This window comes from Rhinatrema bivittatum, chromosome 9 (assembly GCF_901001135.1).
Source record: "Rhinatrema bivittatum chromosome 9, aRhiBiv1.1, whole genome shotgun sequence".
Taxonomy (NCBI): Eukaryota; Metazoa; Chordata; class Amphibia; order Gymnophiona; family Rhinatrematidae; genus Rhinatrema; species Rhinatrema bivittatum.
Window position 1 is genome coordinate 97,307,506 of NC_042623.1, and position 22,294 is coordinate 97,329,799.

Below are 22,294 nucleotides of genomic sequence, written 5' to 3' on the forward strand. Positions count from 1 at the left end.
CAACTAAAAACCTCGGGTCCAATCTCTACGGGCATCATATTTAAAATTCACATGTAAATGTGTGATTACATATCAGGGTAATACGTTTATATTTGTAGACCCGCTGCACCTGGAAACTTTTCTTATGGATACAACAGTGTTGCGCATCCCGTCCGCGGCCCCACCACGGATGGTCCTGCTCACCTGGTCCGCGCTCCGACAGGCCCCAGCCCGGTGTCCCCCACTCCTGCAGCCAGCCACTGCCATCCCTGGCATTCCGCGTCAGCGTCCTCCACCTCCTCCAAGCCTTCAACATCCCAGGCCGCCCTGCAGGCCTTATGCAGGGCCTCGGTGTCCTTCTGTGCCGGGACCATGCCCCTAGGCGCGCGGATCCCGCAGCCCTTTAACTGATCCTCGCTTTGACTGACCACCCTCGGACAGATACCCTGGCTTTGACTCTTGTGCTCTACTCGGATACTCTATTCGCTCCTCCTGTGACCACCAGACCAGCCTGCTCGGGCGCTGCCCGGGGCCTACCTCAAACTAGACCTATAGACGCTGCCTATCTCACCCGGAGGACTTCCTTTTCCTGTTTCCTTCTAGAGGTCTCCAGTTATGCTTGCTCAGGTCTAGTACATCCTGTCCTCATCAGCCGTGCACCTTTGCTCGTGCTGGGCACACCTTTCCGCTACCTCTCCGGGAGTCCCTCAGAGGCCCACCAAAGCCCAGGCGGTCTGGGTAACCAAAGGCCCAACCTGCGGAAACTCGAGATTGCTATTGGTGAAGCTCCAGCTAGCCTCTGTCTCCTTGTGTGCTCTGCCTCCTGGTGGCAGGTGCTCTCTGGGTCCGACCAGAGGGCCGTACCAATCCTGCACCATGCCAAGGGTCCACCTCCAGTGCAACAAACAGTTTGAATAGAATTAGTAGGTAAGATCAGGAGGAATGATTTATATCTGTTTGTTAATTTTTTTTTCTTTTATTAGCAGCTCCTAGATGAGGACTGGAAGATTTGTGTGGTTGTGTTCTATTTAGTTTGCAAGGAATATTTGCCTCTTTTTCTTGAAAACTATCATGTTTATTTTGTAAATATAATTTAAATCAATAAATAAATAATTATAAAAAGAAGCTAGGATGGTTTCCAACATAATCTTTATTAAGTATGATGTAATGATTAAAACATTCTTTACATGTTCATGATGTTACACCTTTAGATCTTAATACATTTGTGACCTCTCATCTGCTGTCAAATTATGCAATCACTTTAGCCAATTCTCCAAAACTGAATTTAATCTTCTTCCCTTCCTTCATGGTTTAAGACAAGACTTAGCTTCCCTCCCATGTAGTTGGAAATGTAAGTTTATAGTCCAAAATAGCTGTATCCAGTAAAACACTCTCTTGACCCCCTACCTCTCTAGTAGAACGTCTCCCATTTCATAGTGCCTATATGGTACTGGTTGTTCTTCAGTAGATATAAGGGAACCCTAGAGAAGAATCAACAATGTCTCCTCTTTCCCATACTTTCTTCATCTCCCTTTGGACTACTGGAAGCCATCTCTCCTCAAGGATATTGATGAGCCCAGGTTCCTTTCCAGTAAAGGGACCCTTCCTTTGGATGTTAAACCAAAACTAAAACTGAGCCCCTAGAGCAGGGGAAAACCCAGAAAAACTCAAAAGAATATTATATATACACAATATATAAACATTCAGGGTTCCAGCAGTCCATGAAATAAATTCTTGAAAATATCTAATGCTTATGGAATCACAGGCTTACACAACAGAAAGTTAGCAGCGACAACAACAACAAAACACTTGTCCTCTATATCTTCACATAAATTTAAGAGTTATGCTTCTCTAACATTGCGACAAAACTCTATCTACTTCTTTCTCAGAACAGATGATATCCAGCACTCACATCTACCTACAGAATTATTCTCAACAAATTCCTTGGAAATTTCAACAAGTCTATTGTGGTCCATAAACTACTTGGGCTGCCACTAGACACAACGAAGGAGCCCTGTGATGGTTCAAAGGCTTCCACTGTGATACAGCCTTTCTGGACACAGTAGACAAGCTGCCTCCCAAAAAAATACTACATGTGCTCCCTACTCTAGATCAAAGAAAAACCCCTATATTGAAAAATTCCCTCTCAAATGTTACAATTTCACCTGCTATTCAGCTTTATCGTACCCTATGATGCTTCCCCACCAACAGAAGTCTCCTTGGAGTTCCATTTTGTGCTATCTTCTTCAGCTCCTTGCCTTATGGCCATCCAACCTTCTCCCTTGTTGCCTTGCCTTGGGGCCTAGCTCAGTGGCGTAGCCATGGGTGGGGCAGGGGCCCACCCAATCAGAACAGGCCTGTTGGAGAGATAATATTGCTGTATCCCATCCCCGCAACGGTGAAGAGGAAGGCTGTAGTTGCAAGGCCGTACAGGATCCCATCCCTGGGGCAGCAGAAGTAGGACTTTGGGAACATAAGAACATAAGAAATTGCCATGCTGGGTCAGACCAAGGGTCCATCAAGCCCAGCATCTTGTTTCCAACAGAGGCCAAACCAGGCCACAAGAACCTGGCAATTACCCAAACACCAAGAAGATCCCATGCTACTGATGCAATTAATAGCAGTGGCTATTCCCTAAGTAAACTTGATTAATAGCTGTTAATGGACTTCTCCTCCAAGAACTTATCCAAGCCTTTTTTGAACCCAGCAACTCTAACTGCACTAACCACATCCTCTGGCAACAAATTCCAGAGCTTAATTGTGCATTGAGTGAAAAAGAATTTTCTCCGATTAATCTTAAATGTGCTACTTGCTAACTTCATGGAATGCCCCCTAGTCCTTGTGCCTAATGAAAATGCCTTGCGTGCATATGGGTGAGCATGGGAGCCTGGGTGTGGGTCTGTGTGTGCATAAGAATGAAAGCTGGAGGTGAGAGAGAGAGAGAGAGTGTGTGTGTGTGTGTGTGTGTGTGAGAGAGAGAGAGAGAGACCAGAACCAACTGATTAGAAAAATACAAAGATCAGACAACAAAGATTTTAAAAACATTTAAATTTGAGATTTTAGCAATTTGAATATGCCATCTTTGGGAATGTGCATTTCTTATATTTTTGTATTTTGCTCTTTCTTCAGTATTCCACTATTTAGAGTCTAGTTTCTCAGGCTTTCTATTTTGGTTTTGTCTGCATGTTTCTGTTTCTAATTTGTAGTCTCTTATTTCTATAACAGGTAAAGGCAGTCTCTGTTTTGCCTGAATGTGTGTGACTAAATTCTGTTCACATGTAGTTTCTCTGTAGTAGTCCAGCTTGTTCTGTTATTTCAGTAGGTGGTGTATTAATGTTCAAGGGCCTGGTGTAGTATTTACATTGCTGCTTTTTTGATAAGGTTGCTGTTATTTGAATCCTGATGGTCAGTGCTGTGTCTGTATCATATGGGAAGGTTCTAGATGTCTCTTTCTTTGCAGGAGTTTGTGTTACTTTACAAAATACAGTGGAGGGATATTTTTTGCTGAGGTGACACCAGAATTTGAATATGTTTTTTTTTTTCATGTTAGTTGTAATGTGAATTGTCCTAACTCTGCTCTGCACTTGTTCTGAAGATTAATGATATGTTATTGTAGTTATGAAGATTTCTGGCTTTCTGCAAAGAGGATTCATGAAAGAATACATTCATTTTCGTTTTATTACATGATAGAATCTAATTGTTTTCTTTGCTTTTTACATGATATATTTGTGCATTTATAAACTGCAATAAATATAAAATAAATAAATACAGATTAATAAGAATTTTTAATGCTGGTAAGTACTTGAAATAATTGAGGGAAAATATTTTAAAGTTTCATACATGATGCATAATGGCTGTTGCAAACTACTTAGAAAGTGTTACGACTGTCGCTGCCCGATGTCTCCACTCCGCCCTCCTTACCTCTCTGGCGGCGACTCCTGCGGTTGACGGACGTTTGGCTGCCGTGGCGTCTGCCTGCTGTCCTTTCTGGTGTCCCCGGACCGGCTTGGACGCTGCCTCCCTCCATGCTGTTTAGCTGCCTTAGGGCGCATGCGCCGCTTCATGTACTTTCAGTGGCGCGAACCTCATGGGCGTCCCCTGTGATGACATCATGCATCCAGGATACTAAAGGCCTACGCGATTGCTAGCTATTCGAGTTAGCAAAGGTTTCCTATCGGATGGGATTCACTCTCCGTACCTTGCAACTCTGCCTCCTTTGGACCTACTCTATTTGGGGTACCCGCTCCTCGGGGGCCTCGCTCTCTTTCTTATCTTTCAGGTCGCAGTCTGGAACCGGTACTCACTCCTTGAGGGCCCATGTTCCTGGACTCGCTACTTGGACTCCACTTCTGCCAGGAAGACACCGCTGCCTAGGACATCTGTGAGTTACCATCTCTATCTCTCAGAACTATTCCCTGGAACCAGGTACTCGCTCCTCGACGGCCTGCCTTTACTCCAGCTCCTGTGCTCCTCACTGAGAGACCACTGCATGAGTACATTACCAACGAGGCTCTATACCTGAACTCTGCATATCCTGCTACTACTCACGATATCAGTTCTCTCTATTACAGCACAGCCATTGTGGGATCGCTGTTCCAGAGCCTGAGGGACTACAAGCCCAACCGGGCTACTTTCCAGCTCACTACTGCCACCTCTGGTGGTTCACCAATCCTGTATAATAAAAGAACTAGTGTGTGTGTGTCTCCTACACTGAGCCTGACTTGTGGCCCCTCCCGGAACTTCCCCCCATGGGCGTGGTCATCTGCCACAGGTCCAGGGATCCACCCAAAACCCTTACAAATAATAATAGAAAGCCATTGTAGGGTGCAGTATATGGTATTATTTATCAATAAGAATATAACTACAAGATCTCAGACCTGCATAACTACAGCCCACCCATGTTAACCTTGTGCCCACCCAAAAAAATCAATTTTGGCTATGCCACTGGTCTACCTAGACCTTCTCTAGCTCTGTGGCCTATCTAGTTCTTTCCTGCCTTACGGTCTTATCAGGCTTCCTTAGCTCAGTGTGCCTTCGGGCTTTTATGTTCAGTGTTCCTTGTTCGTGTGTCCTGTCCTTGCTTTCCCTGTCTTTGTCCTGCCTCAGCCCATGTCCTGTAATCTGTCTTTGATTCAAGCCTCGGTTCTAGTCCTTGCCCACACTCAAGACCTAGTTTCAGTCCTTTACTGCATTCAAGATCCAGTTCCAGATCATACCAGCACTCACCAAGATGTACCGGTGCTGCAGTCAAGCCCTACTGGACCCCAGAATCCAAGGGCTCAACCCACGGGGGAGGGGATTGGCTAGGCAGAAGACTAGCCCTAGTCTTGTCCTGCCATCTTGTGGCAATCCCTGGATGGGGTTCCCTCAGTTCAGATCCATCAACCCTAATGGAATGCGAAGACCAACCATTGTCCAGAGCTGTGACCATGAGATCCCTAGCCTGTCTGGTGAGTCAGACCTTGATTTTGATGTTCCTGTTTCTATACCTCATTTGTCTGTACTGCCTGCCAGATATGGAGTTGTTTAAACTTTCTGGCCAGCATTGCTTGCCATTTTCTCTATTTTAGAATTGTGGGACAGTGCAGAATGCTATTCTACCGATGCTCCATCCGTAAACACCTGCAGCAGCTGTGCGGCACCGCAGCCAGACCCCAAGCTAAGGATCCCACGGTCTGATGATACAATTGTTCCTCAGACCCCAGTGTATTGGAAGTGCAGCAAATGCCCAGCAAAAAACCTCTCCTATATTCCCAGATGGCAGGGGGTGTGGTTCCCTTAATCCAACCTGGTGGGGATGTCCGTGCTTTACTGAGTACATGCCTCCAGAGTGAGATTGCTCAATTTGCTTTGTAAGCAAGTCAGCTCCCTTGGAGACCACAGAGGCAAATTTTGCCAAAGAAAATTAAAACCAGCACCAGGGGAGAGGAAATCTGTTGCAACATTCAATACAGCCTCCTTGAACAACACCAGGGCTGCAGACAAATTGCCAAGAAAACTTTAGTTCCTTATGTATAAAGACTCAGCCTGCTTCTAAATTTAGCTCCGATTGTCTAGAATCCCCAGCAAACCTTGACACAAGGAAACTCCGGTCAAAGTCAATCAGAGACTAGCTCTGCTAAGGAGACAGATAAAATCTTACCTTAGGACCAGGAAAATACATGACGTGTACTGGCCCCCTGACAGCCATTACTCACCAGGCTAACTTGAATTTCGCAGAGTACCAAGCAGAGTTAAATCAATGGACCTTAAAAGCTGCAATCAGAAATTGCAATACTGATTTAAAGTCTGCTTTGGTAAAAGCCAGTCCAGCTCCCACAACTCTGAAAACCACAGTCTGCCAACTATATTAAAAGAGACATTTACTGCAGGAAATTCCTGCCATGTCCAGCCACAGCAGGCAAGAGTTAATCAATGTTTCACATAAGTTTTCCTTAGAACCACTGTTCCATCCCACAGAGACTTTGCCACAAATGCTGATGGACCCTGCCTCTGTGATGTCTGCTGAAGAAGTTCCCAGCACCGGAGCACTGAAAGTCACAGATTCCCTGAAACACACAGGTAACCCAATCAATTGTAACTGCAGAGCTAATATAAAAACAACGTGTTCCTTTCAGTCTAATTCTTCACCTGAAAAAGTAAAACTTGTTCCTGAATCCAACTCTGAGGACCAAAGCCAAGGAAGATGCTAAGTCTTTGTGCTCTGTCTCTTGTCAGCAGAAATCCTAGTTCAGAAGCAGTTAATTGAGTGAGCCCAGGAGATTCCCCTGCCATCAGCTTAAATCAGCCCACCTTTAATGAGGGCAGCTTTGAGGTCTAAGAAAACTGGTTGTACCTTTCCAAGCCTGTTTTGCTTACATTCTCTCTGCGTGAACCAGGCCCAGAGACCAACCCAAAGCCCACCGCACAGAATCCAGTCCAAACTTTTATTTCCACCATGCCTGCTTTTTCACCCCCAGAGCAGTCCAGTTTTTCTGTTCAGCCCTTAAAAGATGTAATAACACCTTTAAAGCAGTCTACCTATGCTATACTTTCTTTTCAGCCTGAAGGGACAGTTACGTCAGTTCAATTGTCGTCAGCTTCAGCGGCGCCTCCATCTCAAGTGAAGCTCAGCCATCTTCCTCCCTGCCAGGAAGAGTCCATTCCGGCTGTTCCAGCTAGCCTGAGCCTGAGAGGCTCTGATCCAGCCACCCGACTCAGAGAACGCCTGCAGCCACTGCCCTGTTGCAGATGGAACCTGCCCCTCAGTCAGGCAGAGACTTTGAGATTGAGATCCAGTACCCAGAGGGAGGCACTACTGTCCACTGCTCCCAGCAGCCGGAAAGAGGCACCATCCACTGCTCCCAGAAGGAGGTGCCGTGATGCCAGCTATGCACGTATTTATTTATTTATTTATTTATTTATTTTTAATTTTTATATACCAATGTTCCTGTATACAATACATATCGCACTGGTTTACATGGAACTGAACTGTCACCTCAGGGGCGGAATACATTGGAACAGGTTGACAAAGAACTTACAGGGAGACAATCAAGATATTGTACCCAGATATCATGAACCAGTCCAGTCTGGGAGAGACCCTGGTCCTTCAGTTCTCCAATTCCGCAGAGAACCTGACCATCCAACACAGGGCACTAGCCCAGATGTAGTCAGCTCAGGAGAGGACACCAGCCCAGATGCAGTCAACTCTCCATAGGGCTTCTGCCCAGATGAAGTCAGCCCTGCAGAAAGTACCTATCCAGATGAAGTCTGTTCTAGAATGGGTGCCTGCCAGATTGCCCAGAAGAGGGTGCCTGCTCATAGCCAGTCCGCCTAGGAGAGGGCATTTGCCCAAAGCCACTTTGCCCAGCAGAGGGCATCTGCCCACAGCCAGTCCACCCAGCACGGGGCACCTGGCCTGACAAACAGCTTCTCAGCCAAGCTTGTCGCTCCAGCCAAGCCCTGCCTACCCAGATATTAACCCCATGGAAAATGGGACCCAAGAAGAGGGGTCTTAAAGGAGGGCTACTGCTATGATTTCACCTGGTATGCAGCCTCATTGTACCCTATGATGCCTCCCTGCCAGCAGATGTCTCCTTTGATATGTTTGCCTGAGTTTGGAACCAACATGGAGACTATGGCTCACCCAGAATCCTTTGCTGCCTTGGTCTGCTTGCAGTTCTGGCCATGGGAACCTTAACTGCCTTATTGACCCTGATTTGGAGAAATTATAGGAGACATCTGAACAGCAGCAGGAGGATGTCAAAAACTTATGATGGAAGATTATGGGGTCACAAAAAAACAGAAGGAAAAGGTTCGCATTTCACAGACTAATGTTCCAGCTAAAGTGGTACCAGCGTAACCAGAGTCTTGGAAACTTCCCTGAGGGTGAAAACCTGACAGGACAAAGGACTAACAGAAGATTGATGTGAACATCAGGCAAGTGGGCCTCAATTTGGTAGGGGGATCAGGGTTTCTTAGGTTTAATTCGTCTTGTTTTGACATAAGAAACTTCATACATGATACTCCCATAAGAGTCAAAAGACTGTCTATGTTATCTATAAAAAGAAGACTTTACTAATGTATGGGGAGAAACAAAGGGTAGAGCTTCTCTTGAGCATCTGGCCGGAGAGGTCCTGTCCCTCTGTTCCTCCCAAAGGTGCCTGCATTGCTTATTGATATGCAATTAAGTTTGTTTCTACTAAATTTGGTGTGGTACCTTTGTGTCTGCAATAAGTGCCTTAAGCATGAGTTTGCGCTTAACACCTCGGAGCTCTGTTCCATGCTATCCACGTCAGTTCCTCACAGCTCACACCATTCAGCCAGTGATGCAACCTCCTAGCCACCAGGAGTCACAGCAAACCTTGTTTTCAGCCTTGCCAAGCTCCTCCTCCTTGCCTGCACCACACCCAAGCCTCAGCCCTACATAACCCTATCTGTTCTCTGCTTTGACGTCTTCACATCAAATCTACTTTGACCTTCTCAATCCTTGCCTTGCCTTGTGGCCTACCTAGGCCTTCTCTAGCTCTGTCCTACGATCTTATCGGGTCTCCTTAGCTTAGTGTGCCTTCCAGCCTTTGTGTTCAGTGTTCCTTGTTTGAGTATCCTGTCCTTGTCTTGTCCTGCCTCAGCCCATGTCCTGTCTCTGTCCTTGATTCAAGTCTCAGTTCCAGTCCTTGCCTGCACTTAAGCCTCAGATCCAGTCCTTGCCTATGTTCAAGATCCAGCTCCAGAACTTACCAGCACTCACGAAGATGTACCAGTGCCTTAACCAAGCTCTACTGATCCCCAGATCCCAAGGGCTAAACCCGTGGGGCATGAGGTTGGCTAGTTGGAAGACCAGCCCTAGTCTTGTCCTGCCTTCTCATGGCACTATCCTGATTGTGTTCCCGCAGTCCAGCAACCCTTACACTAAGTACCACTTTATATTATACCAGGGCTTTATATTATACCAGGGCTCTAATGCTTCTCCTTCATACTTTCCCTTAAAGAGATATACAAATCCCCTTAATAAACCTCTGCAACAATGCAAATCTTCAATAAGCCCAAAAGTAGAGGTTAAGTATAAAGAGCAAATTTCTAGGGCAAAAACTTGATTTGGGCCTGTATCACATGAATATATTTTTTTCAGCTTGAAATATTGAAAACTTAAAGAAAGCAATAACACAGCAGAGAAGGCAAGGGATTAAATAATCATTGATTTGCAGTATTTTCATCCATTTAAGCTGCAATAACATAAGGTTTGAAAGCCTGTATGTGTGTGAGAGCAAGACTGCGAAAGTGGGAGCTTCTGTGTGTGTGTGTGTGTGTGTGTGTGTGTGTGTGTGTGTGAGAGAGAGAGAGAGAGAGAGATTGAGAGCCTGTGGGAGTGGAAGCCTGTTTGTGTGTGAGAAAGTCAGCCCATGTAAGAGAACCTGTGAGATGTGGGAACCTGTGTTTGTATGGGAGAGTCAGTCTATGTCCGTATGTGTGATTGAATGAATATATGAAGATATGGAAGTGTGTAAAGAAGATAAAGCTGTGTGCGCCCCTCCCCACTCCCCACCAACCTATGACAATCTTAGGGCAACTGGAACTCATAAGATCCCAGCTATGAAGAACTGGAGATTTTTAATCCATTTTAGTTTTAATTATTGCATGTTATTTGATGTCTCCTGTTCTGAAATATTTTATTGATGTTTTGGGAAATTTGATAATATTTTATGAGTTTTTAATTATTGAATGTTCTATTCATCAGCTGTTTTGAAAAAATGCACTTTTTTATTAGTATTGTTTTACTAGAATGAATATGATTGATGTTTTATATTTCGTGATTTTATTGTTTGTTTTATGAGGGATGGTAATTTTGCACTATATACAGCATCTGGCTAGTTGCAATTTCCATTTCAATTTTTGTCTGCATATTTCTATTGATACTTTATGGTCTCTTTATTCTGTATTTGTCTCCAACAGTTAACTGACACTTGTGGGTATATTTTGTTTAATCTATGAGGTGTTAAATATCATCTGAATAAGATCTTGAATCCATTTTTTAAAATGGTTGATACAATGCTGTCAAATTATTTTCAAGGCAGTTTTGCTGGGTAGTTAAAACTGGCCAGGGATTTCTTTATTGCATATTGGGCCCTTGGGAGTTTTTCTTGTAACGTCTTATAGCAAGTTGCCAGATGAATGTAATATCAGGACAAGGTATACATAGTCTAGAGGTGTGCTCTACTTCTTGATTGTTTAGAAAAAAATTTAAGTTTGTGTCAGAGATTTGTTTTTGGCTCAGTTCTCCTGGTGATCCAGGGATACACGATAGAACTTTTTTTTTTTCTTTTTTTTTTAAAGTTTGCTTTTGTTCTGTAAATGCGTGATGGGGCAGGGGGAGGAGAGAGAGAGTTGGGCAGGGGAGGGGATTCTGATGCTGGACCGAGAGTGGGGATAGAGAGGGGGAAAGTAGCACAAAGGGTGCAACAGGTAGTTATTTATTTATTTTTCCAAAATTGTATCGCAATTCCGTGGTAAGTTTTAAACAGTATACAATCAACAGCAACAGCAAGCACGTGTGTTGTTGGGGCTGCCGTGAACCTAGCGTTCTTGTGAGGGGTGTCTGGAGGTTTCACAGCTGAAAAGTTGGCAAACCTACACGAGCAGGGTTTCTTACTGCCTCTTTACTGCCTTTGTGCTGCAGGTAGGTTCACGTTGTTCTTGTAAATTTGAAAACAAAACTACATGATGCACGTGGAGCTCAGATTCTTATCTGGGCCCCAAGTAGCTGTGGATCAGCAGGCAGCAGCAGGAGGCTGGCTGTATGGTGCCATTGGCCAATATACCGGCTGAACACCTGGTTAGGATACACCCCCCCCTCACCCCCACCCCCGTCTAGCACGAGCCTTTTCTCCCTTTGGATATTTGTATTTCAATGTTTATATAGCATCTTAAACCAAGACGTTTTAAGGCAAATTGCATACAGTGACAAAGCATCCCTACCCCAGAGAACGTATAATCAGGGTCATGAAGAGTAATTTTCAAAACCATTTCTGTGGCTAAAATTGCGCTTTTAGCGTTGAAATAGCGCTTTTAGAAAATTGCTTGCCCTATATGCGCCCTGTATGCCCACATTGTGAAGAAGCATTCCCGGGGGTGGGGGTGGGTAGGGTTCTGCACTCGCACACTTACTTTTCAATTTTCGCATGTATGCATGTACTCTTTCTTGAAGGTGCTACCCACACAAATTAGCAGGTGGGTGCACACAGGTTTTCTGGGATATATTTTAAAAAGAAAAAGTAGTTGTGTATTTTTTCTTTGAAAATTATGTAAAGTCTGCAAGTTAAAAGCACTTGCACATGTTGCACCAATATGGGCAGTTGCAAGGTTCTCCCCTAAAAAGACCTGTGGCAATGGGAGATAAAGATCTCCCAATTCCTTGTCGTTCCTTGTGATCTTGGGAAAGTCACTTTACCCTCCATTGCCTCAGGTACAAAACTTAGATTGTAAGCCCTCTGGGGATAGGGAAATACCTACAGTACCTAAATGTAAACCGGATCGAATGTCGGTATATAAAAAAATATTATTATTAAGAATAATAATAATAATAATAATAAATTATTCAAACCACTAGGCCACCTACTCTGTCGCATCCCAGCATGTTGGCACTACCCCTTTACTCTGCTTGTCGAGCCTCCTCTTAACATCTTGGTACTTCTAATGCACGACATAGAATGCCTTCCTCTACCAGAAACCTAGTTCTTGTTATGATCCAGGGAGAACCTTCCCTTATATCTGGGGCTCTTTCTCTGCAGTTTAGGAATGACAGGAAATGTTACTTAACCTATCTTCCTCTCTCCCACTCTGGTTGCTATTTGGCTTCTCCATGGCCTGAAGTAGAGAAGAGGGTCTAGGTTTCTAGAACCCTACCATCAGGCTCCATGAGGCAGGCCCTCTCTCTCTCTCTCTTTCTCACTTTCTTACAATCTTTGCTGGCACTGCAAGGTTCTTTTGTCTTCTGGTCTCCTGGCTTTTTGTGGCAGCTCCTCCACTGAACTATCCTCCCCCCCAAACCACCTTCATTTTGTGGCCCACACTGTCGCTGCCACTCAGCTTCCTGGGCCCCACTCTCTGACTACGCTACCACAGTCACTTTCTTCAGCTTCTGCACATCACTACTACTAATTTTCAATGAACCAATGACTTTCTGTAGGAACTAATGGTAAGCCTTTGCTCAACACACCACATTAACTGGCAGCCAATCATTTCTCTGCAGCAAATAAGCAGGAGGCGCCTGCCATCCCAAGGGCTACTGGTAAGTGTGAAAACAAGGGGCCATCAGATTAGCCACAATTTTAAACTTTCTAAATATTTAAATGACGTGGGGGGAGGGGGGGAAGAGGTGGTGAGAGGATTATATGGGAATGGCTTGGCTCAGTTTGGTTGATAAAGCATCAGTTCGGAGGCACTCAATTAATGATCCAAGTTCTGAGAAATAATGGCAGGACGAAAAGCAAGACTGATGGCCCAGCTACGATTTTTCAGTCTGACATTAATTCAGCTGAAACAATAATTTTTTATTTTCAAACCAAACTGTTTGAAAGCAATGGCTCCTGCAGTTCAGCTCCCTTACAATACTAAAGGCTGCCATGCTGGCAGTAAATATAAATACTACCACAAGTAGAAACTACTGCTGGTTTAATACCATGAGGCTAAAATAAATTAAGTTCCAATTGTATCCCTGCTTTGTTTATTTCTGCAAAGCTTCATTGATTGCCAGTGGAGAGTACTTTAACTTACCAGTTGCCTGAAGTAAGGCTCATGCTGAATATTCTCAGGGAGATTCTTGCTACTCAGTAATCCCAGTAGCTTGGTATAATGTTCCACAACCTGAAAAAGAAACAGGAAGATAAATGTTTATAAATCCAATTGTATGAAAGTCTAGAAGTCTCAAAGAAAACATATACCTCGCAAAAGGAAGGATGTAAAATAAATAGATATATTACAAAAAAGAGAGAACAAATAATACTTTTTTAATCAGTTTAACAAACACTTCAATAATTTTTACAAAGAATTTCCAAAATGTATATTATGTGATCGCATACCTACGCTAATATGCAATCACATATAACATATATATTGTCGCTGAATCATACAAACTATAAAATCATAATAAAATCATCCAGCAACATTCTTACCAACTTAGTTCACAGCTCATCCCTAAAAACTAATACAATTTGTATAACAATATCCTAAAATGTAATGAAAACATGCAATGTGGTAATGCAAAACATTTTCAAATATACCATTCATATCATAAGGTTTTCATATATTATCCATAAAAGGAAGCTTCTTTGGAAATTCTCATAGCTTGTAGAAATCTTCACAATTTTAGAATCTTATTTTTAGAATCATATTCCTTCTATTCCCTTTAGAATCTAATTCATTCTATTCCCTACAAAGAATTCTTCGTTTCGCCCTTAACATCAAGGGTTTCCTCTGGGAATCCCAAGCTAGGGAAGATCTGCCCTTCTGTTCCCTCGGCAAGGACAGAGGAACGGCGCTGATCTGAAATCAGAACTTTCTGGCGTTATGCCTCTGGTTATTGGGAAGAAGGATTTCGTTGAGAAGAACAGGGAAGAGGTTTTTGGCTGCTCCTCTTCCAACCCTGGTAAGGAACATCTGGTGCTGCTTTTTCCTGAAAGGACCCATCCCATCAGGGATTTGAAGAAGTGAAGAAAGACAAAGAACAAGCAACTAATTGTGAGTAAGAGCCATTTTGAGGCCACTGAGGACTCCCCTTCTGGAGTTTTCACCCTTGGGTAGAGAAAGGATGTTGACTTTCTGTGCAGAGACAGTATTGTAACCTTTTTATCAGTTTGGAATGGGGTCATCCAGCCCAACCCAGGGTACCCTGCCCACCTGGAGGGTGGATGTTTCCTGTCCCTAGTAATCAAGACCCATGAACAGAGAGAGGGAGTAAATTTGGCAATTAAAGAGAAATTCTGTATTGCTGAGGACTGAGTTTTTATGTCATATTTCACCTGATTACTCATGAAAGTGTCGAATCTGTTTGGTTAAATACTTACAATAACCATCAGTAAAGTCCTTACTTGTGGACACTCAGTCAATGGCTCCAGGGTATTTCTCTGGCACGTACAACACACACAGCGAGGACAAGAAAACCTCTGCCAGGAAATTTAAAGCATAAGGTCACCCATGTCACTCTGGGCCGAGGAAGAGAATTTCTCTAGTCCCCACCCGACCCTGGGAGAAAGAGGGGGTAAAGGGGCTAGCCAAAGTGATTCCAGCCCTGTAGAGACTATAAATGATTTTATGGCCCCACTGGTGGTTTGTGGCCACCCAAAAATGGGCTTTACATAATAAGCACTGATAAATTCCCAGAAAAAACTAAAATAAAAACTGAAAATGAAGGTCCCTGCTCATTAGAGATGTGAATCGTTTTTTGTGTTCATGTCGTTCTTCATTTTTCGGCCACTACAGGAAATGTTGGTTTTTTGTGGTTCGGGGGGTTTTTTTCACGAAAAATCATTTTTTGGGTTAGCGCGCACTAACAAAAAACGTTAGATTTTGTTACTTTTTGTTAGTGCGCGCTAACCCGATTTTTCGTGAAAAAACGGGAAAATCCCAATCGTTTTTCAGGCTCCCTGAAACATGCCGAATTGGACAATTTCATTGAAATTTTTCAGTTTGGCAAAAACGAATGCACATCTTTACTGCTCATAACTGATTATCTTCAAACATAAAATACATTACTTCCGTAATCCTCTTTCTGAGTCAGGTCCCCAGTGTATGAGGACTATATTAAACTTTTATTCACCAACATAAGGCCTGCATTCCTCTCAGGATGCATTTTTGTGTCTTCTCCCTTTATCAAAGGCTAAAAAGGTAGACTTGAGAAAGAGAGCTTTTTATGCAAGGTCTGCCTTCTGGGATTCAGTCTCCAAAAAACTAAGACTTGATTGAGATTACCTGCTTTTAAAAGGCTATGTAAAACCTGACTTTTGTACGCCTTTTCAAATTAAGTCCTGAGAGGTTTTTTTTTTTGGGGGGGGGGTTTGCTTTTTATTTTACCCATTTAAAATTATTTTACCCATTTAAAATTTTATTTTACCCATTTACAAATAGCTCTTAAAAAACACTCCTCCAACAGACCCATCAGGGAAGCATATAGAGAATATCTACAGGTAACACACAACAATACCACCCAACATATAACATTGAGAGATCGGGCCTTCTCCACAGCAGGTCCCCCACTGTGGAACTCCATCCCCCTAGAACTAAGACAGGAACCATGTCTTCAAACCTTCAGGAAAAGACTGAAAACATGGCTGTTCTTGAAAGCATTTCCGGACCCTTAAAGATTCTCTACCATCAAATGCAGCATTACTGATCATTTCCTATTAAACTGAAACAGTCTCTATCTACCAATCATTACAATGTTTTACTTCTCGTTAAACTGTTTATCTTTCCTCTAACTCTAATCCCAGTTAGAATGACCCCGTTTTATTGTAACTTTTTTTCTTCCATGCACTTGTTTTACCTTTTAATGTATACTCTTATGTTATTAGTTATTTACGTTATAATGTATTTCTCACCCCTTGTTTTATGTAAACCGACATGATACGAACTCCGTGAATGCCGGTATAGAAAAATACAAATAAATAAAAATAAATAAAAATTTTTGATATTTAAAATTTATTTTTGATTATTTTTATTATATTGATGATATTTTCTATATACTTTAATTTTGTTTATTGAATGCTGTCTAGAGCCTTGTGTTCAAATAAAAGCATCATAAATTTAGGCAAAAAATATCAACCTAATAAATGAAGGTTGACTGACGTGCCGCAAATGCGCAGTAGAGACCAGCTCTACTGCGCATGTGCGGGCGAGCACGTCGGTCTCAGCCAGCGTCAGAAAAAAAAAACATGGCGGCATCGAGTGGCAGCGGCGGCGGCGGGTGGCAGCGGCGGCGGCACCGTCGGGTGGCAGCGGCGGCAGCGGGCGGCGGCAGCGGTGGCAGCAGGCGGCAGCGGCGGCCAGTAGCAAGGGAGGGAGGAGAGAGAGAGAGGGAGGGAGGAGAGAGAGAGAGGGAGGGACGGACTGAGTGAGAGGGGAGGGAGGGAGGAAGTGGGAGGGACTGAGTGAGGGGGAGGGAGGGACTGAGTGAGAGGGAGGGAGGGATTGAGTGAGGGGGAGGACTGAGTGGGAGGGAGGGACTGAGTGAAAGGGAGGGAGGGAGGGACTGATTGAGAGGGAGGGAGGAGTGGGTGAGTGCGTGGGAGGGAGGTAGGGGGTGGGGAAGAGTGAGGGGAGAGGGAGAATGAGGGAGAGGTGAGAGACAGGGATGTGAGTAAGTGGAAGGGGGAGAGGGAGAATGAGGGAGAGGTGAGAGACAGGGATGTGAGTAAGTGGAAGGGTAAGAAGTTGTGGAGCAGAGAAAAAGGGAGTGGAGGAGGGCTGAGGGGGAGGGGATGGGATTGAGAGAGGGTGGGGAGTGACTGAGGGAAGGGGGAGAGAGGTGGGAGTGACTGAGGGAAGGGGAGGGAGGTGAGAGTGAGGGGAAGGAGGCAGTGGGAGACAGAGGGTGAGTAAGACTGAGTGGAGGAAAGGGGAGGAGTGAACGAGGGGAAGGGGGAGAGAGGGAGAAAAAGTGTAGAAGGGTGCTGTGTTAGAAAATGGACTGAAAAAAAAATGTAATGTAGCCCGTTTTAACGGGCTTAACGGCTTGTACATAACATAAAGAAAGCCCCTCATTTGGATACATGACTATTCATTTGAAGATAGATTCTCTAATTTTAAAATATTCTCTGGCCCTACCTCATTACTTTCTTCTTATCCTTCAGTGGAGTTTTATCAGATCCAAATCTGATAGTTAAACATATATTAAAACAGTGATGGCAACCCCCAGCACATGTACTACCAAAGACCTCCCTTCCATCATACCATTCCCTCTGCAATGCCAGCACCACATTCTTTTTCAAAATATGTGGGCCAGTTCTGCTAATCTTGCAATGCCTGCATGTTTTGAAAATGTAGCATTGGCAATACAAAACGAGCAGTGTGCTGTGCAGCTGGCATCCTGGGTGATTGAAAGGTGCAGAATTTCATCAGCACTCTCCCTGCTGAGGATGCAGATAGATCCAGAGGGGAATGCCCCTTGAGAGCTGGTGCAGGGTTTTTTTTTTATCACTTTGCCAAAAGTGAAGCTGACACTTGCATTAAACAATAGCATGGTGAGACAGATATTACATCCAAATATGAATGAAACATAAAGTGAAGCCAATTGCAGTACACCCACACATACTGTGGTAGAATCTGTCTTATTGCACACTCAGGAATAGGCCTGTTAATCTTTTTTAGAGGAAAGGATATTGACTGGCCATTTGCTAGGCAACTAGACAGAGAGATCCTGGAAGACAAGTGAACATTTACTGTTCAGTCATTTGATCTCTTCTGATTCATCATAGCAATCTATTCCAATGTGCTGTTCTCTAATGCAAAAAAGTGGACCATAAATATGGGCTACATGTGAAACTTTTGATGAACTGCCAGAAAGCTCAAAATTTATGATAATTTTGTAACCCTGGGCAGGCCAGATCCTTTTGCTGGCACCCAGGGGCACATAGGAATAAAAGAGATGATGGACCCTTTATGCACACAGCCCTGTTTACTCTCTCTCTCTCCCTTGGTCGCTCCACAGATAACATTTACTCTGAGTCCAGGATTCCCAGGTGGGAAAGAACAATAGTTCTAATTCCAGTGTTTTGCAATACAAGGCCTTCTCCATCCTCTGTACACAGCACTAATAATTATCACAGTCCTTTCTTCTAAAACACACATGAAGAAGCAAGGTGATTTCCAACTTAATTAATTAATTTTATTTAAAAAATGTATAACCTGCGTGTTTCAGTGCTGTTCACTATCTTTTACTGAATACAGGGCCTATAACCGCTCAAGAGCTGCAGTCTACTTCCTAGTTAGAGCCACTGGATGCAGTACAGACCTGAGAGCTATGTTGGGGGAGCCTGCAGGGGAATGCCGCCGGAGAGGTAAGGGGCATTACACCCAGGTGCAGCCCTGAGGTCTAGGACTAGGTCTCCCAATGTTTTTCTTGGTGAGACCCCATCTGGAGTACTGTGTTCAGTTCTGGAGACCATATTTCAAAAGAGATGGCAACAGGATAGAAGCAGTACAGAGAAAGGCAACTAAAATGGTGTGGAGTCTGTATCTGAAGACTTATAAGGAGAGGCTGAAAGATCTAAATATGATGTATACCCTGGAGAAGAGAAGGTGCAGGGCTGATATGATACAGAACTTCAGATACTAGAAAGGTATTAATGATGCGCAAACTTCAAACCTTTTCTGTTGGAAATGAAATTGTTGAAATAGGGATCATAAAATGAAACTCCGGGGGTGGGGGGGGGGGGAGGGACGACAATTCAGAACCAACATCAGGAAATATTTCTTCATGGAAAGGTAGTGGATGTTTGAAATGCCCTCCTGGAAGAGGTAGTAAGGACAAAAACAGTAAATGACTGGATCCCTAACTATTAGATGTTGGAAATGAAACAAGGGGAGCATGGGGGTAACCTGTACAGACCAGCAGTTACTACATTGTAAGTCATGGGCGTAACCTGCACAGAGCAGCAGTTACTACCCTTAACGTAAGGCAGAGGCAGAGGAACCGACTCGGGAACCTCTTATCTGATTGCTATGCTAGACATCTCCGCTGCGTTTGACACTGTCAATCACTCTATCCTCCTCAACATCCTCAGAAGTATTGGGATCTCTGGTAATGCACTCGCCTGGATACAATCTTATCTCCAAAATCGCTTTGTCACTGTCCTAGTTGATAACAATGAATCTGAACCTATCAGTCTCCCTCAGGGTGTTCCCCAGGGCTCCTCCCTCTCCTCTACCCTCTTTAATATATACATGCTTCCCCTTACCACCCTTCTCACCAGCCTTCACATCAAGCATTTCATTTATGCAGACGATGTGCAAATTATCTTCCCCTTTTCTGACTCCCTCCAAACTGCCCTACAAAACTGGGAATCCTGCCTTTCCTCCATTAACCAACTCCTCACAGACATGCACTTGGCTCTAAATCCCAACAAAACTGAACTCTTAATCATCTCTAATAAGCAGCCTCTTCCAGCTATTCCACTCTCATATGCATCTACTTCTTTCTCCGCACACACTCGCAACCTAGGAGTCCTCATTGATAACCATCTCACTTTTAAACCATTTATTAACTCCATCATAAAGGACTGCTATTTTAAGCTACAAACGATAAAAAAACTCAGACCACTGCTACACTTTTCTGATTTTCGTACAGTTCTTCAATCTATTGTCCTGTCTAAAATAGACTACTGTAACGCCCTCCTCCTTGGCATCCCCTCAATGCACACCAAACCGCTACAACTATTACAAAACGCCGCGGCTCGTATACTGTCAAACTCTAAAAAAAGAGATCACATTACTCCCACGCTGATCGAACTCCATTGGCTCCCAATACCCTCACGAATATTTTACAAAGCACTCTCCCTCATCCTTAAAAGTCTGTTAAATGCAAACCTCAACTGGATCAACCCCCCTCTCCTCCCCGGCACTTCCAATAGACCTACCCGCCCAGCCCTACAAGGAACCCTCCGTACTCAATCTATCAAATCTATCAAACTCTCCTCCACCATGAGCAGAGCATTTTCCCTTGCTGGCCCCACTATATGGAACTCCTTGCCTCCTGATATACGCATTGAGACCTCCACTCCTAAATTCAAAAAAAAACTTAAAACTTGGTTGTTCCGGCAAGCTTACCCCCTTTCCCCTCCCCCCCATATAAAAATCCCTAACAGCAATTGAGTAACAATTCGAATAGCTGTCCTGTTACCTCCTCCTTCGAATTTGACTAAGAACGCTTTCAGAATGCTGGCTCCTGTACATTGTTGTTAATATATTATAGTTTTCGTATTTATATTTATTTATTTATTGTTATGCCTTTCAGTATTACCTATAGTTCCTGTTACGGTAAATGCATATGATACCCCTTTATTTTAGCCCCTTCCTTAAATCATTTCTAATTGTTATCACACCTTTCCCCTTTATTCTTCACTTGTTACTTGTTTTCGATTGTTACTTGTAAGGGCCCTGCCCAAAAGTTACTTGTTTTATGTAAACCGATACGATGTGCGAACGGCTATCGGTATAGAAGAGACTTTAAATAAACAAACAAACAAACAAACAAATAAATAAATAAATAAATGGGCGTAACCTGCACAGAGCAGCAGTTACTACCCTTAATGTAAGGCATGGGAGTAACCTGCACGGAGCAGCAGTTACTACCCTTAACGTAAGGCATGGGCGTAACCTTCATGGAGCAGCAATTACTACCCTTAACGGAAGGCATGGGGGTAACCTGCACAAACCAGCAGTTACTACATTGTAAGTCATGGGCGTAACCTGCACGGAGCAGCAGTTACTACCCTTAACGTAAGGCATGGGCGTAACCTGCACAGAGCAGCAGTTACTACCCTTAAGAGAAGGCATGGGGGTAACCTGTACAGAGCAGGAGTTACTACCCATAACACATACAGGATAAAATAAGACTCCAAGGAAATCAACAGCTTGTTATGTAGGCTCTCTCAAACAAATGGGTTTTAAGAGCCCTTTTAAAAGATTTTGCAGAGGACATAGTTCTTAACTCATCAGGAAGATGAATGATGAATGTCTGGTACCTAGTGAAGTTTAAATGTGCCAATTTTACAGTTGGGACTTCTAAAAGATTTGTTTGTGCTGATCTTAAGGACCCAGGTTGTCTGTAGATTTTCAGTCAGAGCTTACCCAACTGTGATGGTCTAAGTTTAGCAAGTTAAAGATGATAATGGCTAGCTTGTATAATATCCTCCATTTAATGAGAAGCCAATTAGATCTGCCAATATGGGTATTGTATGGTCTTGCATCTTTGAAGTGGACAAACCATGAGCAGCAGTATTTTGTACTAATTGGAGAGAGGGTGAATTGAATAATAGGGCAAACCATCATGGAAGTAATCAAGACCGCTGAGCACCAGGGATTGGAGAATTGTCCAAAAATCATTAGGTTCTAGAAGTAGGTGTAGCTTTTTCACCATTTGAAGTTTAACGAATGATGTTTTTACAACAGATTATATGTTATATTTCTATGTCATGGTTAGGCCTTGGGCCGGACCCTGGCTCTGAATCTAGGCCTTGATAATGGGACCAGGCCTCAAGCCAGGTCCCAGAGCAGGAACTAGGCCTCAGGTCAGCCACTGGCAACAGGACCAGGCCTTGGGTCGAGCCTAGGTATATATACCAGGCACAGGCCCTCGAGCTTGGTGTCAGGAGCAAGCCTTGGGCTGGGCACCAGTACCAGGCCTAGGCCCTGGCCTGGGGACCTGTCCTTTGAGACAGGCCTCAGGAACGTGACCAGGCTTTGGACTGGGCCCTTGGAATTGGAACAGGCCTCAGGTTGAGCTTCGATGCTGATGCTTGATCCCACCAGAGGCCATTTTTTTGTTTTTATTTTTTGTGGTTCTTTTTTTATTTTAGGGGGTTTCCTTGTTTTTATTTTGACAAACGAATCAAACTGAAAAAAATTAAATAAATGGAATCTTTGCAAAAACCCCTCCCATCCCCACAAACAAAAAAACAAACTGAACCAAAAATTGTGGGGGCAGCACATCCTAACAAGAACAAGCCAAGCTGCTATAGATCTCCACACAGAAATAATTGTAAAACTATATTAATAAATTGTAACCAGCACAGCTGAGTACCACTTTTACTTTAATCGCGGCTCTGCTGTGCTCACTTTTGCATCA

At 43.7% G+C, this 22,294-nt stretch overlaps 1 protein-coding gene across 2 annotated transcripts in view; it reads right to left on the bottom strand.

Moving 5' to 3' along the window:
• The window catches only part of LOC115099285, a 187,648-nt gene that overhangs the window by 159,921 nt on the left and 5,433 nt on the right, over positions 1-22,294 (bottom strand). For both annotated transcript variants that reach the window (XM_029616840.1, XM_029616839.1), the window contains exon 2: positions 13,231-13,320. In XM_029616840.1, the coding sequence (XP_029472700.1) occupies positions 13,231-13,320 (90 nt within the window). The remainder of the gene's footprint in view (positions 1-13,230; positions 13,321-22,294) is intronic.